A 15746-nucleotide genomic window follows, 5' to 3' on the forward strand; every position below is an offset into this window, starting at 1 on the left:
GATTCAGTTTGAGTGCACTCATAAATGTTTAGTACCTGTATGTCTGTCTATTTACGTTAACAATAGTCGTATAATTCCCGATCATTGGCAGTGTCGTAAAAAGTAATCGACATTTTTGCTTTCTGATTTCTGTTGTACCGCATCACGTAGACACTACGTGTAAAATCGGTGTAACTACCTGTAATATTAGAGAAGCGCGTCGCTCAGTAACATCCACAAGGATCGTTTGATTATAAGGTTAAGCAACGCTTGGCTCGGTCCTCCGAGTTCCTCCGTGTTTCGGAAGGCAGGTTAAATTGGTGGGTCCCGGCTGTCATTTTAGAAGCTTTGGTAGTCGTTACAGGTTTTACAACCAGTCCCACCAAGGAAATACCCGTATTTGCCCAGGCAACTGTGTAGGTATAAGCAGTCCTTGCAGAACATTGATACTTCGCTGCATTCGGTTAGGCTAGTAGCCGACCACAATACAGTTGTGAAAGGAATACGTAGATGATTACCTGTTGAGGTAGTTATGATAGGTGTGTCTAAATAACAGATATTCCAAATATAAGCTGCAAATAACAAACATCCAAATATTGACATAAGCCTGAATATTCCGCCTCGCTTAATATCCTGTTACCTGATTCATAAAATATTGCGATATGTGTTACACTTCCTGGTTTGAGAATTAAATCGGAATACATTTCTGGTTAATGTTAATGATCATGCGTCTATTTGATCGACGAAACTTAACATGATTATAAATAAAGGTAGGTGATAATCTATGTTTATTTTGTGGTTTGAAATGTGTATGCAGCAATGTGTATTTGAAACCACATATTTGCATAACACGATCATTTCTGGCAAGGTAATTTAGTATCCCAAATTATCTCTAGCTTAATTTTACAATGGTCTAAATTATGGCCGGTAACAGATCTTGAATTAACATAACAGCTGAACGATAAAATTCCTAGGTCTGATAGGTACCTTATTCAAGGTCTGTAAAATTAGGTACTATTTTATGTAGTCAAAAATCCAATTCAAAATAAAAACAAAACACTATTCTAAATTCTAGTCTAAATCTTACACAAGTTGGTGGTCTGAGCCAATATTCCTGGCAATTTATCTAGCCGGTCAGGGGTTATGAACCTAAAATTTATTCACCAACAGATTAATTACATGAACTTTCAACCTTCCTTGAACGAGCCAACTATTACTACGAGTATTTCACTAAGCACCAGCCAAAATTCGCTGAAAATAAAAGCTAAGTTTATTTAAAGTGGAACTTCAAACAGCATTTTTACAAGAAATAACATAACGGACTAACTATGTAGTGAATATACATTTTTGAGAAGCACTTTGCTATCACATTTCCTTGAAAAAAAAACGACATAAAAATCTGCCTTAAAACTAAAGAAAGTACGACAGACAATACGCCGTCTTAAAGTACACTAAAAGCAAAATAAAACACCTAAAAAGCTATATAAGATTTGCTTTCATAAGTCTTTGTTACAGCTATTGAATATTTCACTACAGAGCCGACACAGCTATCAGAATAAAAAGTGAAGAGCGTCCCAGGGGCCAGCAATTTGCCTACTTAGCTCACACATAAGGAAAAATACGTAACACTGTTTTAAATAATGTATACAGCTATTCTTTTACAGGAAAATGTGAGTTTCCGATGTTTTTTATAATAATTTTTGTACTTATGTGACGTTTATGTAGTAGGTATTATAAGTTCTTCAGAGAGAGTTTTGATTCTGAGTACCAGCTATTTTTGTAAATAATTACTACATATTTACGACTACTGGTCTAGTCTACTAAACGGTCTTCCTTTTTAAGATAATTATAGTTACTTTTTTAATTGAAATTACTATAATAAATAATTTTTTATCCAAACTTGAAATCACTCCTCTCTGGATAATAGGAAAACCATATGAAAACGCTAGTTAACGCTAGAAGACTAAATCTGCCAATTATTTCCACAATAATCTCCATAAGGACTTAAATAGAAGCAATTATAGGCCTCCAAATTGTTAGCCAGTTTCAGCGAAAATTATAGGTAATGCTCCCAAATTCGGATGCATGTTAGTGTCCGAATTTAGATGAAACTTTACTTTAAGTACGTAACATATTCATGGTGTAACGTAGTCCTCGATATTTCGGACCGTCAATAGTTAAAATAGTGGGACTATTTAGTCGACTAAAAGCGTTGGAACCCGAATAATAATAGAATATTCTATTCAACTTTACTTGCTTGGATGCAAACTACTGTGTCATGTAGGCAGAGGTGCGCAACAGTTTTGATTTTTTTTTTTTCAGTTTCGGTTTTTGTTGTTTAGGGTTCCGTGACCAAGGGGTAAAAAGGAACCATATTACTAATACTTCACTGCCCAGATGGACAGGTAACATCGGTCACCAGGCTGTATCTCATGATTAGTAATTCCGTGATAGATAGACAGTTAACGTACTGAAAACTAAAATACATGGCTTCGCACGGGATAACAGTATTTCCCACCAATTTAATGTATGTTATTATACATATGAACCGTCCTCTTTAATCACTATCTATTGATTTAAAAGGAACATTTTGTTTTATACTATACAGTGATGATTAACCTTCAATGAAATATTCCTAAAAATAAAATGTTTGGTGCCCCTGTCTCGATGCATTATCGAACTGCGATGTTTGACAGTTTAAAGGCTGTATCGAAAATGAGCTCGTATTTTTTTCTCGGTGGCCGATGCACCGAGGTGTTGATTGACAGCTGAATTCATTTTAGCATCGCACTAAATTATCACAACTTGTTACAGCACAGTTTAAAACGTTTTAATTTTAGATTTCGAAAATACATCATGCCACAGTTACTGATTCGCTCTTCAATGACAATTTAATATTGTATGTTATGATCATCATCATCCTCCTGCCTTTACCCTATTTTTTTCTAGACATGTCGACTTTCACAAAGTCCAATCCATCGTTTTTCTGGTCGTTTCATCGTTTCTTTAATATTTTATAATGTTTCATCGTTTCTTTAATATTTTATATATTTTTTAGGTGCGATATTCGCACCTAAAAAATATATAAAATGGTGAAAATTTTCATATTTTTTTATGATTAAAAACTTATACACCGTGACTTTTTAGTCGTCTTACAAAGGTGGTCCACTCAATCTATCCGACATAAAATACCACTAGACACGATTATTAATTTTATAGCCTTACTTAATTAAGATAATAGGTGCAAAGAAAAATACTGAAAAAAAAAAAGTTTACGTATCAAACGGTAGAAAGTAGGTACCTTCCCAACGCGCCGCGCTCCATTGATACAAGATTCGCGGGCAGCGCTCACAACAGGGTGTTCATATAATCTACGTCATGCATCATAATAATGAATTAATTTTTATTTTTAAATTATTAAAATCTCATAATAGTTATTTGTTATACAAGAGTGCAAAGTTGCTTTTTAACCGCGGGCTCAATTTCGATGACCGAGCAAGCGAAGGATTCTAAAATTGAAACACGAGCGTAGCGAGTGTTTCAATAATTAGAATCCTGAGCGATAGCGAGAGAATCAAAAGAGCACAAGGTGAAAAATCTTTGCACTCGAGTGCAACACGTAACTTTTCATCCCACCTCATCGAGGAAATTACTAAATACAAAAAAACAAAATGGCGCGACATAATGAGTATCAAATTAAAAAGAAGTACCTATTAAAGTTCATTTATTTGAAAACCCAGTTTAAAAATGAAACGAGGTTAAAAATCTATGTAAAAACAATAATAAAAAATACTTAATTGATTGAATAATTATTTTAAGCAGTATTTTATTTGTTTAATATGTATTTGTTTGAAAAGTCATTAAGATTGTCTCAAATGTAGTATTGCACACAATGTTCTAAATTCAAATCACTTTGCCGCTCTAGAGTAAAAACGGCTTTTGCGCTCAGATATCAAAGGATAAACCTACTCTTTCCAAGATGGTGGAATGAAAATATTTTTTTCATCCCACCATCTCGGAAAGGGTATTTTTACTCTTTGATATCTGAGCGCAAAAGCCCATTTTTTCCTCTAGAGCGGCAAAGTGATTTGAATTTAGAACGTCATGTGGACTGAGTTTGTGAATTCGGCTGTGTTCCGAAATTAAACTCAGTATACTGCCTAGTGTTAATGACCTCACGAATCAATGCCTTATTGTACGGAGTGCTACGGTGATACAAGTTGACGTAATGTCCTGAGCACTAGCTTCGGAACACAGCCCGTCATCAACATGTTTGAATTCAGAAAACCTTGGTACTTTTTTTCTTAATTTGCGTTGCGCGCGCTAATTTCTTTTTACGTCATATTGTTTAAAAGTGAAAACATATTCAAATATTAAAATGAGTGATTTTAGTGACGACGACGACATATATTTGACGCCGACAGAATTGATCGAAACTGTAAATAATGTACAGATGACCTTTCTCCCTCAACAATCACGCGAGAAGTATTTGAAACAATATGAAATGTTCAATACATGGCGAATAGCTAAAGGTGCCAAAACATTTTCAGAAAACGTTTTGCTTGCATATTTTGTTGAATTATATAAGACGAGGAAATCTAGCACACTATGGAGTACTTACTCAATGCTAAAAGCAACGATTAAGATGAAAAAAGATATTAATATCGAAACATATACTAAGTTACTGGCATTTTTAAAAAGAGCCTCATCTGGTCATCAACCAAAAAAATCGAAAGTTTTCACAGCATCCGAAATAGAAAAGTTTGTTAACAATGCACCAGATTCCATGTATTTGGCGGCAAAAGTAAGTGTACATTCAGTAGGTATTATTATTAATGTAGTTGGCATAAGCATGCATGCATATTAATGTAATTAATTTTCATTATCTACTACTTAAATACTCTATTCTTTACAGGTTGTTCTTATTATTGGCATAAACGGAGCATGTAGAACAAATGAACTAACACTGCTTAATGTCACAAATATTGAGAAACATTCGGATGAATTGTTATTGATACACTTAACGAATACAAAGACCAAAAGAGACCGCAACTTCGTCATTCGCAAGGAGTGCGCAGCGATTGTAGAGAAATACAAAGCTTTACGCCCTCTTAACACTCCAACCAATCGATTTTTTCTACAATATCGCAACGGAAAGTGTGTTCGACAGCCTATGGGTTCTAATAAAATTGGCAGTATCCCACGAGAAATAGCGACATTTCTCGAACTCCCAGAACCTCAACTGTACACGGGTCATTGTTTCCGACGAACTTCAGCCACACTTTTGGCCGATTCAGGAGCTGATCTTCTGTCTCTTAAGCGTCATGGAGGCTGGAAGTCTAATGCGGTAGTAGAAGGATATATAGAGGATTCTATCGAAAATAAGTCTAAAATATGTAAAGGCATCGTGGGAGCCATTACACTGAACAAGCCTTTGTCAGATCCTTGGACTGGCCCTTCCACATCAACAATGAGCCAGTACGAAACATCTAGCCTTCGCCCTCTCTCGCCAACATTTACGCCAAAGGAATCTAATGAATCTGTAGAAATATTAAGTGATACAGATAACTTACCAAAAAACAATAATAATAATACACAAGTCTCTACCACCAACATTACAGTACCGAACAAAAACAAAAATATTACACTCCACATAACTAACTGTAACAACGTTACATTCAATTTTTCTTAATTTCTAATCATCATTTGTTAAGATTAATAAATTAGCCTGTAGTATAATGTAGTAGTTAATACCCAAACTAAAATTAAATTATATTGATTGCAAACGTATTTTTATTCCTTCTTCTTCTCGTAGTTTTCACTGCTGGAGGTGAGCCGTCTACTCATTATATATTTTTTTGCATTTAGTCATTTCCTCGATGAGGTGGGATGAAAAGTTACGTGTTGCACTCGAGTGCAAAGATTTTTCACCTTGTGCTCATTTGATTCCCTCGCTATCGCTCAGGATTCTAATTTTTGAAACACTCGCTACGCTCGTGTTTCAAATTTAGAATCCTTCGCTTGCTCGGTCATCAAAATTGAGCCCGCGGTTAAAAAGCAACTTTGCACTCTTGTATAACAAATAACTATTTTTTATATATGAACGTTTTCTAGTCATTGGAGACATGAAGTGGGCTGCCGTTGTAAGACGACTAAAAAGTCACGGTGTATATAAAAAAAGTTCCGTATGTTACACGTAAATATGCAAGGAAAACAAATAAACTACAGTGAATCGTTAAAATAAAATAGCCTATTAACAACTCGTATGGAGCACCGTAAACAACATGGGGTAGTTTTTCACACAGCACTCGTAAATGTCATAGAAACCCATTATAGGCTTGTGGATGATAAAAACATTCATAGCTCAAAACTAGGGATATTTGTCCATTTTAATATTTATCATCGTTGGCTAAAGCGGCGAACACATTAGTGAGTATCTATGGGGAAAATTATTAGTAGTAAGTGTCTACAAGAAACTTTTATATTTTTACATTTATGGCCGTCGGTTTGTCCATATGTTTGTAACCACAAATGTTCCTTACGAATGGGTTAACTATAGTTAAAACTTGGACATAACGTAATCTATGTACTTTTCTTTATCAGTTTTATGTAGCCTTATAAAACTTGACCCACAGAATAAAAAATACCTTAAAATTATTAAAAATAAAAAACCGGCAGCAATTTATTCGATCGCCTACAAAATAATACCTCATGCACTATCAATAAATCATGCAAAAGTAATAAAAAACTGATTAACAATAAACCGGCGCTGGAACGCGCGATACCATCGCACTTTATTGTCAAAATGATTGATTTGCTGGGGGAGTAATAAAATTAATTTCACCCCTTTGATTCCACGCAGTTGTCGAGTGGACGCCGGATTAACAACGTACCGGTGATTCCCGAAAATCATTATTACCCCAACTGTACCTATTATTTACTGCGTTCTTACTACGTACTGTACAATTTGCAGCAGTATTATATGGAAGGATGACGAACATGTTTTCATCAATTTTACAATAGCTTTGTCTTGTTTGCTTTTCGGAGAAATTCAAATTGGTTGCTTAAACCAAATCACGATTGTAGACTGAATTTCAGAAGTAGACGTTCTTCACAATAAAAATAAAATAAGAAAGCCTAAAAAACTTGAGAACAGTAATTTCACTTTTTCGGCAATTTTATAATTTTGTTATTACAAAATATGCATACTTTTAAACATAAATCTTCTAAAGCAAGGGAAATCACTCCATTAGAACTACTGCGTCACTCGCAACTCCATGGAGCCAATAGACTAGCTGATAAAACGTCCAGGTATGTAACTCGTTACCTTTGGTTTCTGAAGACTTCAAAACCTTCACGACCAGGCTGACCAAGTTATAGAAGATATGTAAGAGTCCAAGAGCCCATAATATGTATAGAACTTCCCCGTGAAAGGTCTTACTACTAAATGAATAGCCTTAACACTAATTAAGGATTTCTTATTCAAGAAACAGACTTTGCTAAAGGACTTTTTTCGTAATTCAATAACTTCTTTTTCTTTCATTATTGTGAGTGAAAAATGCGTCGTACTCAGGCTTGAAATAAAATCAATTATGTTCCAGATAGTTAATTTCACAGATGGTCTTAAAAGCTCTGAGATTTATTCCATCCAGATAGGTCCAAATGGGTCTAGCCTATAAGAGTTTATGATTGGTATTTTTAGCCTTATTAACAGTTTCACGTTAGATTCGGACAAAGTCAAAATAATAAAAATGAGTTTTTTTTTTTATTATATTTTGTAGGTTTTTTGAGTACGTATTTAACATACATAACATTTTATTAGAAATCATTTAACGTCTTAATAACTTAAGATCTATTGATGACCGGTTATGTGTCATACTCTAGTATAGTTGTCTCAAAGGATTTCTACGTATTGCTATTGGCTTCACGCATGCCTCCCTAAGGACAAATGCTAGCTACATGGCAGTATATTACTTCTGACATTTCTCCAGATGGCTGTGGGCCCCAGCACTGCTAGCAGTCCTAGGAGCTGCCATTATCCTGGTGATCCTCACAGTGGAGCGCTATGAGGAGACTCCGATATATATGGTGCAGCACGAACAGGTCTTTATGAAGAGACTCTTTCCTGCGGTCACCTTGTGTCCTGAAGTGCGGTTTGTCGAGGAGAAAATTGATGCCTTTTTGGATGAGATGTAAGTTTTCGACTTGCTTATATTTAATGATTTTTTTTGGTGAGAATCTCAAACAAATTCTTCAATTATCATGACAGATAAAAGAAACCAACACATTGCCATTCGCACAATCGCAGACCGAGCGCCAACAATCCAACCAATCCATTTGTGACCTATATTTTATTATGGTACGTGGGTACTACTGTGTACTGGAACAGAAGCTGAAAACTATTTCCATTGTTTCTGTTTAACCCCTATTCTTCTTCAGAAAATATCCTCCGAACATGAACTCGACTGCCACGCGAGAGATCATCAATCAGCTGGCTGCGTTCTACTCCCTCGACGTGGTGTACAACTTGGGAGACCTGCTCCGGCTGGAGGAACTCCTGGAATACAACGACCTGGATGTGGAGACTGCTGCTGAACGCCTCACCGCCACCTGTGAAGAGACGCTCATCAAGTGAGTTGGAAGTTTTAGCAAGGGGATCGGTGCTTGGGTATCTAGTATCTGCAGATAGTCATTTGAAACCAAGGCCATGTATTCAATCGGTTACCCCAATACCCCAGCCTGTCTATCAGTGGAACTTTTGGGTTGTCACTTTTTTGTGTGTATAACTGAATTCGATTCTGTAACCACACTGGTGTGAGATCAAATTCGGCATATTAATTGTATGGTCTCACGAAACAAGGCCCAATATAGAAAAGGATTTCCTATTTCTGAGAAACTGAGAAGCAAAAGTGCTGTATATCCGATCAATATACTCATATTGTAGTTATTAAAGTTTTTCTTTGAAATGTAGTACGTGAACTATTCATATTTAAACTGTGACTATTCTGAGAATATAACCTAATTTGGATTGTTGATACCAGGTGCCGCTTTGGGAACGTGTTATTAAACTGTTCTGATATATTTCAAATGGAACTGACAGGAGATGGATTCTGCTGCATCTTTAATGGAAGGTCTTTGAGGAGGTGGGTATAAACTACTCAGAATCTTAGACCATCATAATACATACACACATCAAGAACAGACATTTTCGTCCACAATCACCAGATTTGATTACGGAAACCGTACCCAATTAAAAAAGAAATAGGTCTAATTTCATTACTCTTACAGGTCTTCATATAATCATTATATTAAATAGCATAGCAAATGTGACCTCGTGTAAAGATCAGGAAGGAAAATACGTAATATTCAAAGTTACATTCACAACTAGCATCTCTGGCGGTTTCACCCGCATCTTAAAGAGACATGTATTGTGTTTTTTTTATATGTTTGCCTAAATTACTGCCACGTTTCAAAACATGGTATTTTTTGCGCAAAAAAGTAACAATCATAGACACTCATATATTCTTGCAAAGTTTCGCATTTATAATAATAGTAGGAAAAAGATAAATAAGTAAAAGGTTACTTTAAGTTAAAACAAAATTAATTTACTTATATGTATATCAAGCATACTACGATATCTTCTATTTAGTTTCCTCTTGGTTACAATATTAATTTCTCTGAAGTTACAAGGAACAACTCGTAACTTCTTAGAAACTGTTTTATACTCGTACATCATAAATGTATGTTACTACGGCAAATTATATATTCAACTTTATATAAAATACGGAGTTCAAGGAAATAATTATTATTAGAAGTGTTACTAAGCCGTGATCTAAATATTAAGTTCTACCACATTAAGTAATCAAATTAGAGCGATTTTTCATCTTCGTACCAAAAATCACGGAAAATTTAAATGTAGCTTAAAACCAGGAAAAATACATAAGATAGGAAAGAAGTTCGGGAAGAAGTTCTTTCGGGACGGGGGTGAAACCGCGTGCAAAAACTCGTTAGAGATCTCTCTTGCGTAAATAGTACTAAGTTACATTTTATTTGACATTCCAGAGAAATGGAAGAAGGAGTCAAGATCAAACGCACTCCCCAACACTGGTACACGAGGGAATTCGGCTACACCAGTGGTCTGACTATTGCTGTCAATCAGAGTCAGAAGCCGACTAGCATTGATCTTACTTATAAGTGGGTAAGTTATCACCCTAAAATGGGCAAATCAATTTACTACAAAAATTTAATTATTTTTTGTTATATCCTGGTTTATTACGATGACAGATGACTGAAAAAAATTTAAAAAAAAATCTACCTATTACAGTTTTCGCGAAAATCTATGTACTCCGGGGAGTACATTGCCAATTATAGTAGTTCTTCTGTTCGTACTACGTGGAATACGTTGCCAATATATGAATAAAACACATTTTAGTAAAATCTTCACTTTATTAATCATAATTCTTATCAAGCTACATAATATGCATTTATTGCGAGTGAGATTAGCGGAAGCAATTTCTTTTCTTACTTTCTCCTACCATAAAACACAGGAGCACATTGCATTTCACGCAAAAAACTTTAGTTCTTCTATCTTTGCAAAACCTACAGCGTGATTGCTTATCTGCTATTTCTGGAAAATGTCCGACAGTATTTTCTGATACTGTCCACCGGCCGTCCAGCTGTAGGTTTCTGAATTATTTTCTCCTTCACCTACCCAATTACCACCATGTACCGGACCCCTTTCAAGACGTTGGCTCTTGAAAGGGGTCGGGTACAAAGATATAAGCATATCTGCTAAATCAGGTCGTGTCAGGTTCAAGCACTGCTGAAAAAGAAAAAGAACATGCTGTATGACATACAATTCACAACACAACTGAAGTCATTTTACATAAAAACCAACAAAAAAAGGCTAGTTTGCATTTCTAAGTAATGAGCAATGTACTCCGTGTATACCAAAGTTTATGTTGTGGACTTCACTACATACTTAGCAACGGTATTCAGGGAGTACATACATAGTTATGAACTTATAAAATTGCGATTACATAATTTACACACAAAATTACGAATGATTGATATCATTTATAATGTTCCTATGCAATTTAAAGCCAAATAACCACAAGTCCCATCCAAAAAAATGTAAAACAGCACAAAAAAACTTACCCGTGACCCAGATGCACCAGACCGCTTGGAAGACATTTTGAATTTGACAGCTATTTTTCAATGGAACCACATTCAAATATTTTTTCCACCAAAATAAACAATATTTGCAAGCCAAAAAGAATAAAAAAGAATATTTTTTTTTTAATTAGTACTACAATCAATTTAAAAAAAGTTAATGTCTTTGGTGGAGTACACTGCCAATTTAAGGGTTAACCCATTACATCTTGTTGCACAAAAGTATTATATCCCACTAAAAGGCAAATATCGAATTATATAAGAAAGAGGTTTTAATTACAACACAATGCCAAGAATCCATACTAATGATTCATTAACCCACTTTCAAAAAAGGGAGGTTCTCAGTTTGTAGAAAATCAAGTTCTATGTCCATAAGCGAACACCATGATTCTTCGAATATGTGCCTACTTGAAGGCACCAAGATTTTTAGAGCATGCTAAATGTTTGAAAATTATAACTCAACCTCGATGGCGCAATGGTCATCATGCCGGACCGCCGAACCTGAGGTCCCGGGTTCGATTCCCGGTTCGGTCGACATTTGTGTGATGAGCATGCTTGTTGGCCGTGGTCTGGGTGTTATGATATGTATTTATAAATATGTATATATGTAGCTATATGTAGTTTATCAGTTGTGTTAGCACCCATAAACGAATAAATAACTTACCATGGGGCTAACCGACCGTGTGTGAAAAAGGTGTCCCGACATTATTTATTTAACCGGGTTTTTCCTCACAGATAGCTCTTCAAACCAGCCAGCACTTCGTGGACACAACCATGAACGGCACAGCTCTCAACCCTGGTGCCGAGCAATGGATCTCATACTCCAGCATCGGCTTCCAGATAGCCAAGGGCGCGAAGACACTCAGCCCGTCACTCAGGAAATGCAATTTGTCCACCAATGTGTTGCGCTACTTTCCGCATTATAGCAAGTAAGATGATACCTAAAACATAATCCTCGTCTCTAGTTCACTCCAAAGTATTTTTCACAGATTTTTATAATGCTGTACCATAAAAAAAAACATTGTACAGCAAAATAATGGTTGATGAATAAATAAATAAATGTTGTAGTTGTGTGTTTGCTTGACCGCGTTAATCTCAGAGTTCGATCCGAATAGAAAAACTTAAATAGAAGGCTACTAATTATTAGATGAGTTCGAGAAGTAGTTCCTATGGGACAAGGATAAAATCGCTTGTATAAGCTTAGTAGCAGGTTTACGACACGTATACCTTTATCTTTTTTATAAAAAAAAATATATTTTTTATAATGCACTAGCTGATCCCGCGAACTTCGTATCGTTTAAATCTTCCCTGGACCTCTACAAACATTTTAAAACCAAAATAAGCCAAATAGGTTCAGCCATTCTCGAGTTTTAGTGAGACTAACGAACAGCAATTCATTTTTATATATAAGATTCAAGCTAAAAATCTCTGTTTACAGGAACTACTGTCTGCAAGAGAAGGAGATGGCGAACACGTTGAACAAATGTGGGTGCGTGCGGACTCCGCACCCGCGACCCCCGGGGACTACCAGGTGCCGGGCTCCCATGCTGCTGTGTGCCACACAGGCTATGAGTATATGAATTATTATAATTCATAAAATCTTCCAAAGTTTCAATGGAATTAATTATGGTAGTTTTAAATCTTCCAGATCAAATATTGACGAGCACAGATTATAAAAAAAAGTTTTTAGAATAATTCTATGTTGATGATTTTATTTCGTGAGCATTTCTTGCTCAGGGGCCTATGTTCAGCAGTGGACGTCCTATGGCTGAGATGATGATGATGATGATGATTTCTTGCTCAGCAGGATTTTAATAACTGTTTTTTGTTTAAAATTGAATCTTAATGACGTGTAACACAGTAACTTCATATATTTTAACACCGACTTCTTCCAAAAATGATTTTCCTTCGTGAAATTCGGCCTAAGCAAAGAATCCATTAACAGTCCCTATGTCCACAGTCTCATATGACACGAGCGCCGACTGCCCACTGACGTGTGATGTGGAGAACATCATAGTCACCGCTTCCAGTTTCACGCTTGACCCTACCGTGAGGACCGTGGAATCCTTCTAGTAAGTTCCACGTATAATTTACGTCGTATTGATTGTTAATTAACTGACAATACAAAGAAATAAGACAAAATAGAGGATTCTCAATTTAATACCAAAAGTCACAATTAGTAGACTAATGATAATGACGATATAAAAAATATTTTATTTGATAAAATATTATTTATATATATAATATCAAGGCTTCTGAATTCATATTTTAAACAAATGACCCTTAAGATGAGATTTAATACGTACAAAATATATAATACCTATGTTGTTACAGCAACGGTTTGAACTTCAAGAAGGTGACAGTAGTGAGAATCTTCATTCAGGGTCGCAAACGTAAGACTAAAGAACGATGGAGCTACTTTGGATACTACGACTTGTTTTGTAAGTACCTATTAAAATTCTGTAATCAGCATAGGTCATTCGAACCATGGCATATAATAATTAATGTTCTCTTGTTAAGCTTGCAATAATGCTCAAAATAAGCATTTTGCCTCGTAAGCATTTTGCTTACGAGGAATTTTATGTTACCTTACTTACCTTATTTGGTTTTGCAGCTCAACTGGGAGGTATGTTCAACGTATGTTTCGGCTGCAGTGTACTCACGATGCTGGAACTGCTGCAAATCGGCTGGAGGTTCATGCTCATCAGGGTACAGCAGTACTTGGATAATCGTCACATTCGGCACGTCAAACATCCTCAAAAGAAATAGTAATATGATCGCGTTTGTATTTGACACGTGTTTTCAAAAGCTTTTTATAATTGACAAAGTGTAATTTTAGCGTTAAAGTATTTTCGATCAAATGATATTAATATTCATTACATATTACATTGATCTCACTAATACTGAGTTTCTCTACACTTACTTATAACTATTTATCAAAAACCCCAAATATTTACGTCTAATTCGAGCCCATCACTTGCGATTCACAAATCAGGGTAAACCACTGCACTACATTTCTTTGTTCCCGCTCTCATTGCGCCAAATAAAGCCATAAGCATTAATAACGGTCCGCGGTTGTGCCCGACATGGAATAAATTTGTTTTACAAACAAACGCCTAAACAGACTCACTGAACTTCATACGCGGTCAACACAACATTAATCCCGGCGCTATTATGAATATAAATTATTTTCTATACTGGCTTACTGTCACATAAATATAAGGTTTCATTTATTTTACACTAACTTTTACTTATGGCTCCAAACTCGTCCTGAGGAACTACTTCCCGCATCCAGATAAATGGTATGTACTTTTCTCTAAAGCCTGTCTGCTTTCTCAGGCTCTAGCCTATCAATGTACTAAAGTATAGGTACTCAACTCAGTTCAGAGGTATGGATCGGAAATCCAGACAGAATGACAAATAAAAAAAAAAAACAATTTCAGTCAGAAATAGTCAACAGCGATTTAAAAATCAATAAGTGAATAAACAAAAGAGCGACAACACCATTCAAAAGGTAATATTGAATTCATAAAGTTTTGAACCACGTAATAAAAGGTAGCGAGCGATCGAAAGTATGTGTAACACGACGAAGTTTCGCACCGCGCCAAATTGTCACAGACAAACCTAATGAATAAAGTTAACCATCAGATTGGAACTCAGTGTTTAATTAAAATACTCCAGATTACACTTCGACTTAACTATTCCAATGGATTTTGGGTACTTTTGTTGTTTTTGCTAGGTATGGCTGAGGTTAATTATGCGAATTTTAATTTAAAGAATTTAATTTGCAATCAAATTATGGGAATAAATTATTGACAATTTTCTGTCTTATGCACTTGTTCAACGGAAAACGTTTTTAATTTTAAAATCAGTAATACTTTTCACTGTAAAATAATTTAAAAAAAGAAATGTAAAAGAATTATAGACTAGTGCAGCAACAAGGCTACTTCTCAATCATGATTTCTTTTGGAGCTGAAATGCCATCGAAATATCGGTTCAGTAGGTACTTGCATCAATTTTTATTTACCAAGCAACGCTCCTTCAATCACAAAACTAAATGAATAAACCTAACAACGAAAATCCGCAACTTCATCCACAATTCCTAACACATTCCGCATTTTGGAAAGTCACTCCGTATTCGGAAGCTATTGCTCGTGCAAATCGAATTATATTTTAGCTAAATCACGACGGGGCAATATATTGCGTTCTCTTTGCCGATGCATTCTGTATCGCATCGCTGAGTGATACCGTTTGTAGGTATCGATTCGGGAAACGATTTAGACGTGTGAATTATTGTGTTAACATTGAATGTACGGTTTGATATTAATCGTTTTGGATTTCGTGTTTTTGGTGTGTTTTTGTCATTGAAGTTAAATACTATGCTCTTTTACGTCAAAGAAACATCAGTCACATTAATGATTAACTTCCAATAAAGGACCATTTAAAAACTCAATTAATTTAACACACATTTGCCCTTACAACAAAGTTATTTAAAAAACCGCGCTATAATTTAGATATGACCAAAACAAACATATCCCACTCAAGGCCTAAAAACATTAGACGCTAACCGAAACAAGCCCAAAAAAATACCAGAA

The 15746-nt window shown here is 35.4% G+C and overlaps 2 protein-coding genes across 2 annotated transcripts; both read left to right on the top strand.

Annotated features, from left to right (window-relative positions):
- Nucleotides 1-4259: 4259 nt before the first annotated feature.
- On the top strand, nucleotides 4260-8175 carry LOC124632594. The gene is made up of 3 exons (XM_047167488.1): nucleotides 4260-4783; nucleotides 4895-5457; nucleotides 7971-8175. The coding sequence occupies exons 1-3, from the start codon at nucleotides 4358-4360 to the stop codon at nucleotides 8173-8175; spliced, it is 1194 nt and encodes a 397-aa protein (XP_047023444.1). The 5' UTR covers nucleotides 4260-4357.
- A 259-nt stretch (nucleotides 8176-8434) lies between these two features.
- LOC124632576 (sodium channel protein Nach-like) lies at nucleotides 8435-13920 on the top strand. Its single transcript, XM_047167451.1, has 8 exons — nucleotides 8435-8610; nucleotides 9021-9122; nucleotides 10042-10177; nucleotides 11887-12080; nucleotides 12590-12723; nucleotides 13112-13223; nucleotides 13486-13592; nucleotides 13766-13920. Exons 1-8 carry the CDS (start codon nucleotides 8435-8437, stop codon nucleotides 13918-13920), a joined length of 1116 nt encoding a protein of 371 aa, XP_047023407.1.
- Nucleotides 13921-15746: the final 1826 nt, after the last annotated feature.

The sequence above is a fragment of the Helicoverpa zea genome, chromosome 8, assembly GCF_022581195.2.
Source record: "Helicoverpa zea isolate HzStark_Cry1AcR chromosome 8, ilHelZeax1.1, whole genome shotgun sequence".
Taxonomy (NCBI): domain Eukaryota; kingdom Metazoa; phylum Arthropoda; class Insecta; order Lepidoptera; family Noctuidae; genus Helicoverpa; species Helicoverpa zea.

What these genes read in the sequence shown, in the direction of transcription:
- LOC124632576 (XM_047167451.1), top strand. Translation starts at nt 8,435, where the DNA reads ATGAACTCGACTGCCACGCGAGAGATCATCAATCAGCTGGCTGCGTTC. An exon ending in TGTGAAGAGACGCTCATCAA is followed by an intron (nt 8,611 to 9,020) that starts GTGAGTTGGAAG and finishes TGTTGATACCAG; the next exon opens with GTGCCGCTTTGGGAACGTGT. An exon ending in TGGATACTACGACTTGTTTT is followed by an intron (nt 13,593 to 13,765) that starts GTAAGTACCTAT and finishes TTGGTTTTGCAG; the next exon opens with CTCAACTGGGAGGTATGTTC.
- LOC124632594 (XM_047167488.1), top strand. Translation starts at nt 4,358, where the DNA reads ATGAGTGATTTTAGTGACGACGACGACATATATTTGACGCCGACAGAA. An exon ending in CCATGTATTTGGCGGCAAAA is followed by an intron (nt 4,784 to 4,894) that starts GTAAGTGTACAT and finishes TATTCTTTACAG; the next exon opens with GTTGTTCTTATTATTGGCAT. An exon ending in TCCACATCAACAATGAGCCA is followed by an intron (nt 5,458 to 7,970) that starts GTACGAAACATC and finishes ACATTTCTCCAG; the next exon opens with ATGGCTGTGGGCCCCAGCAC.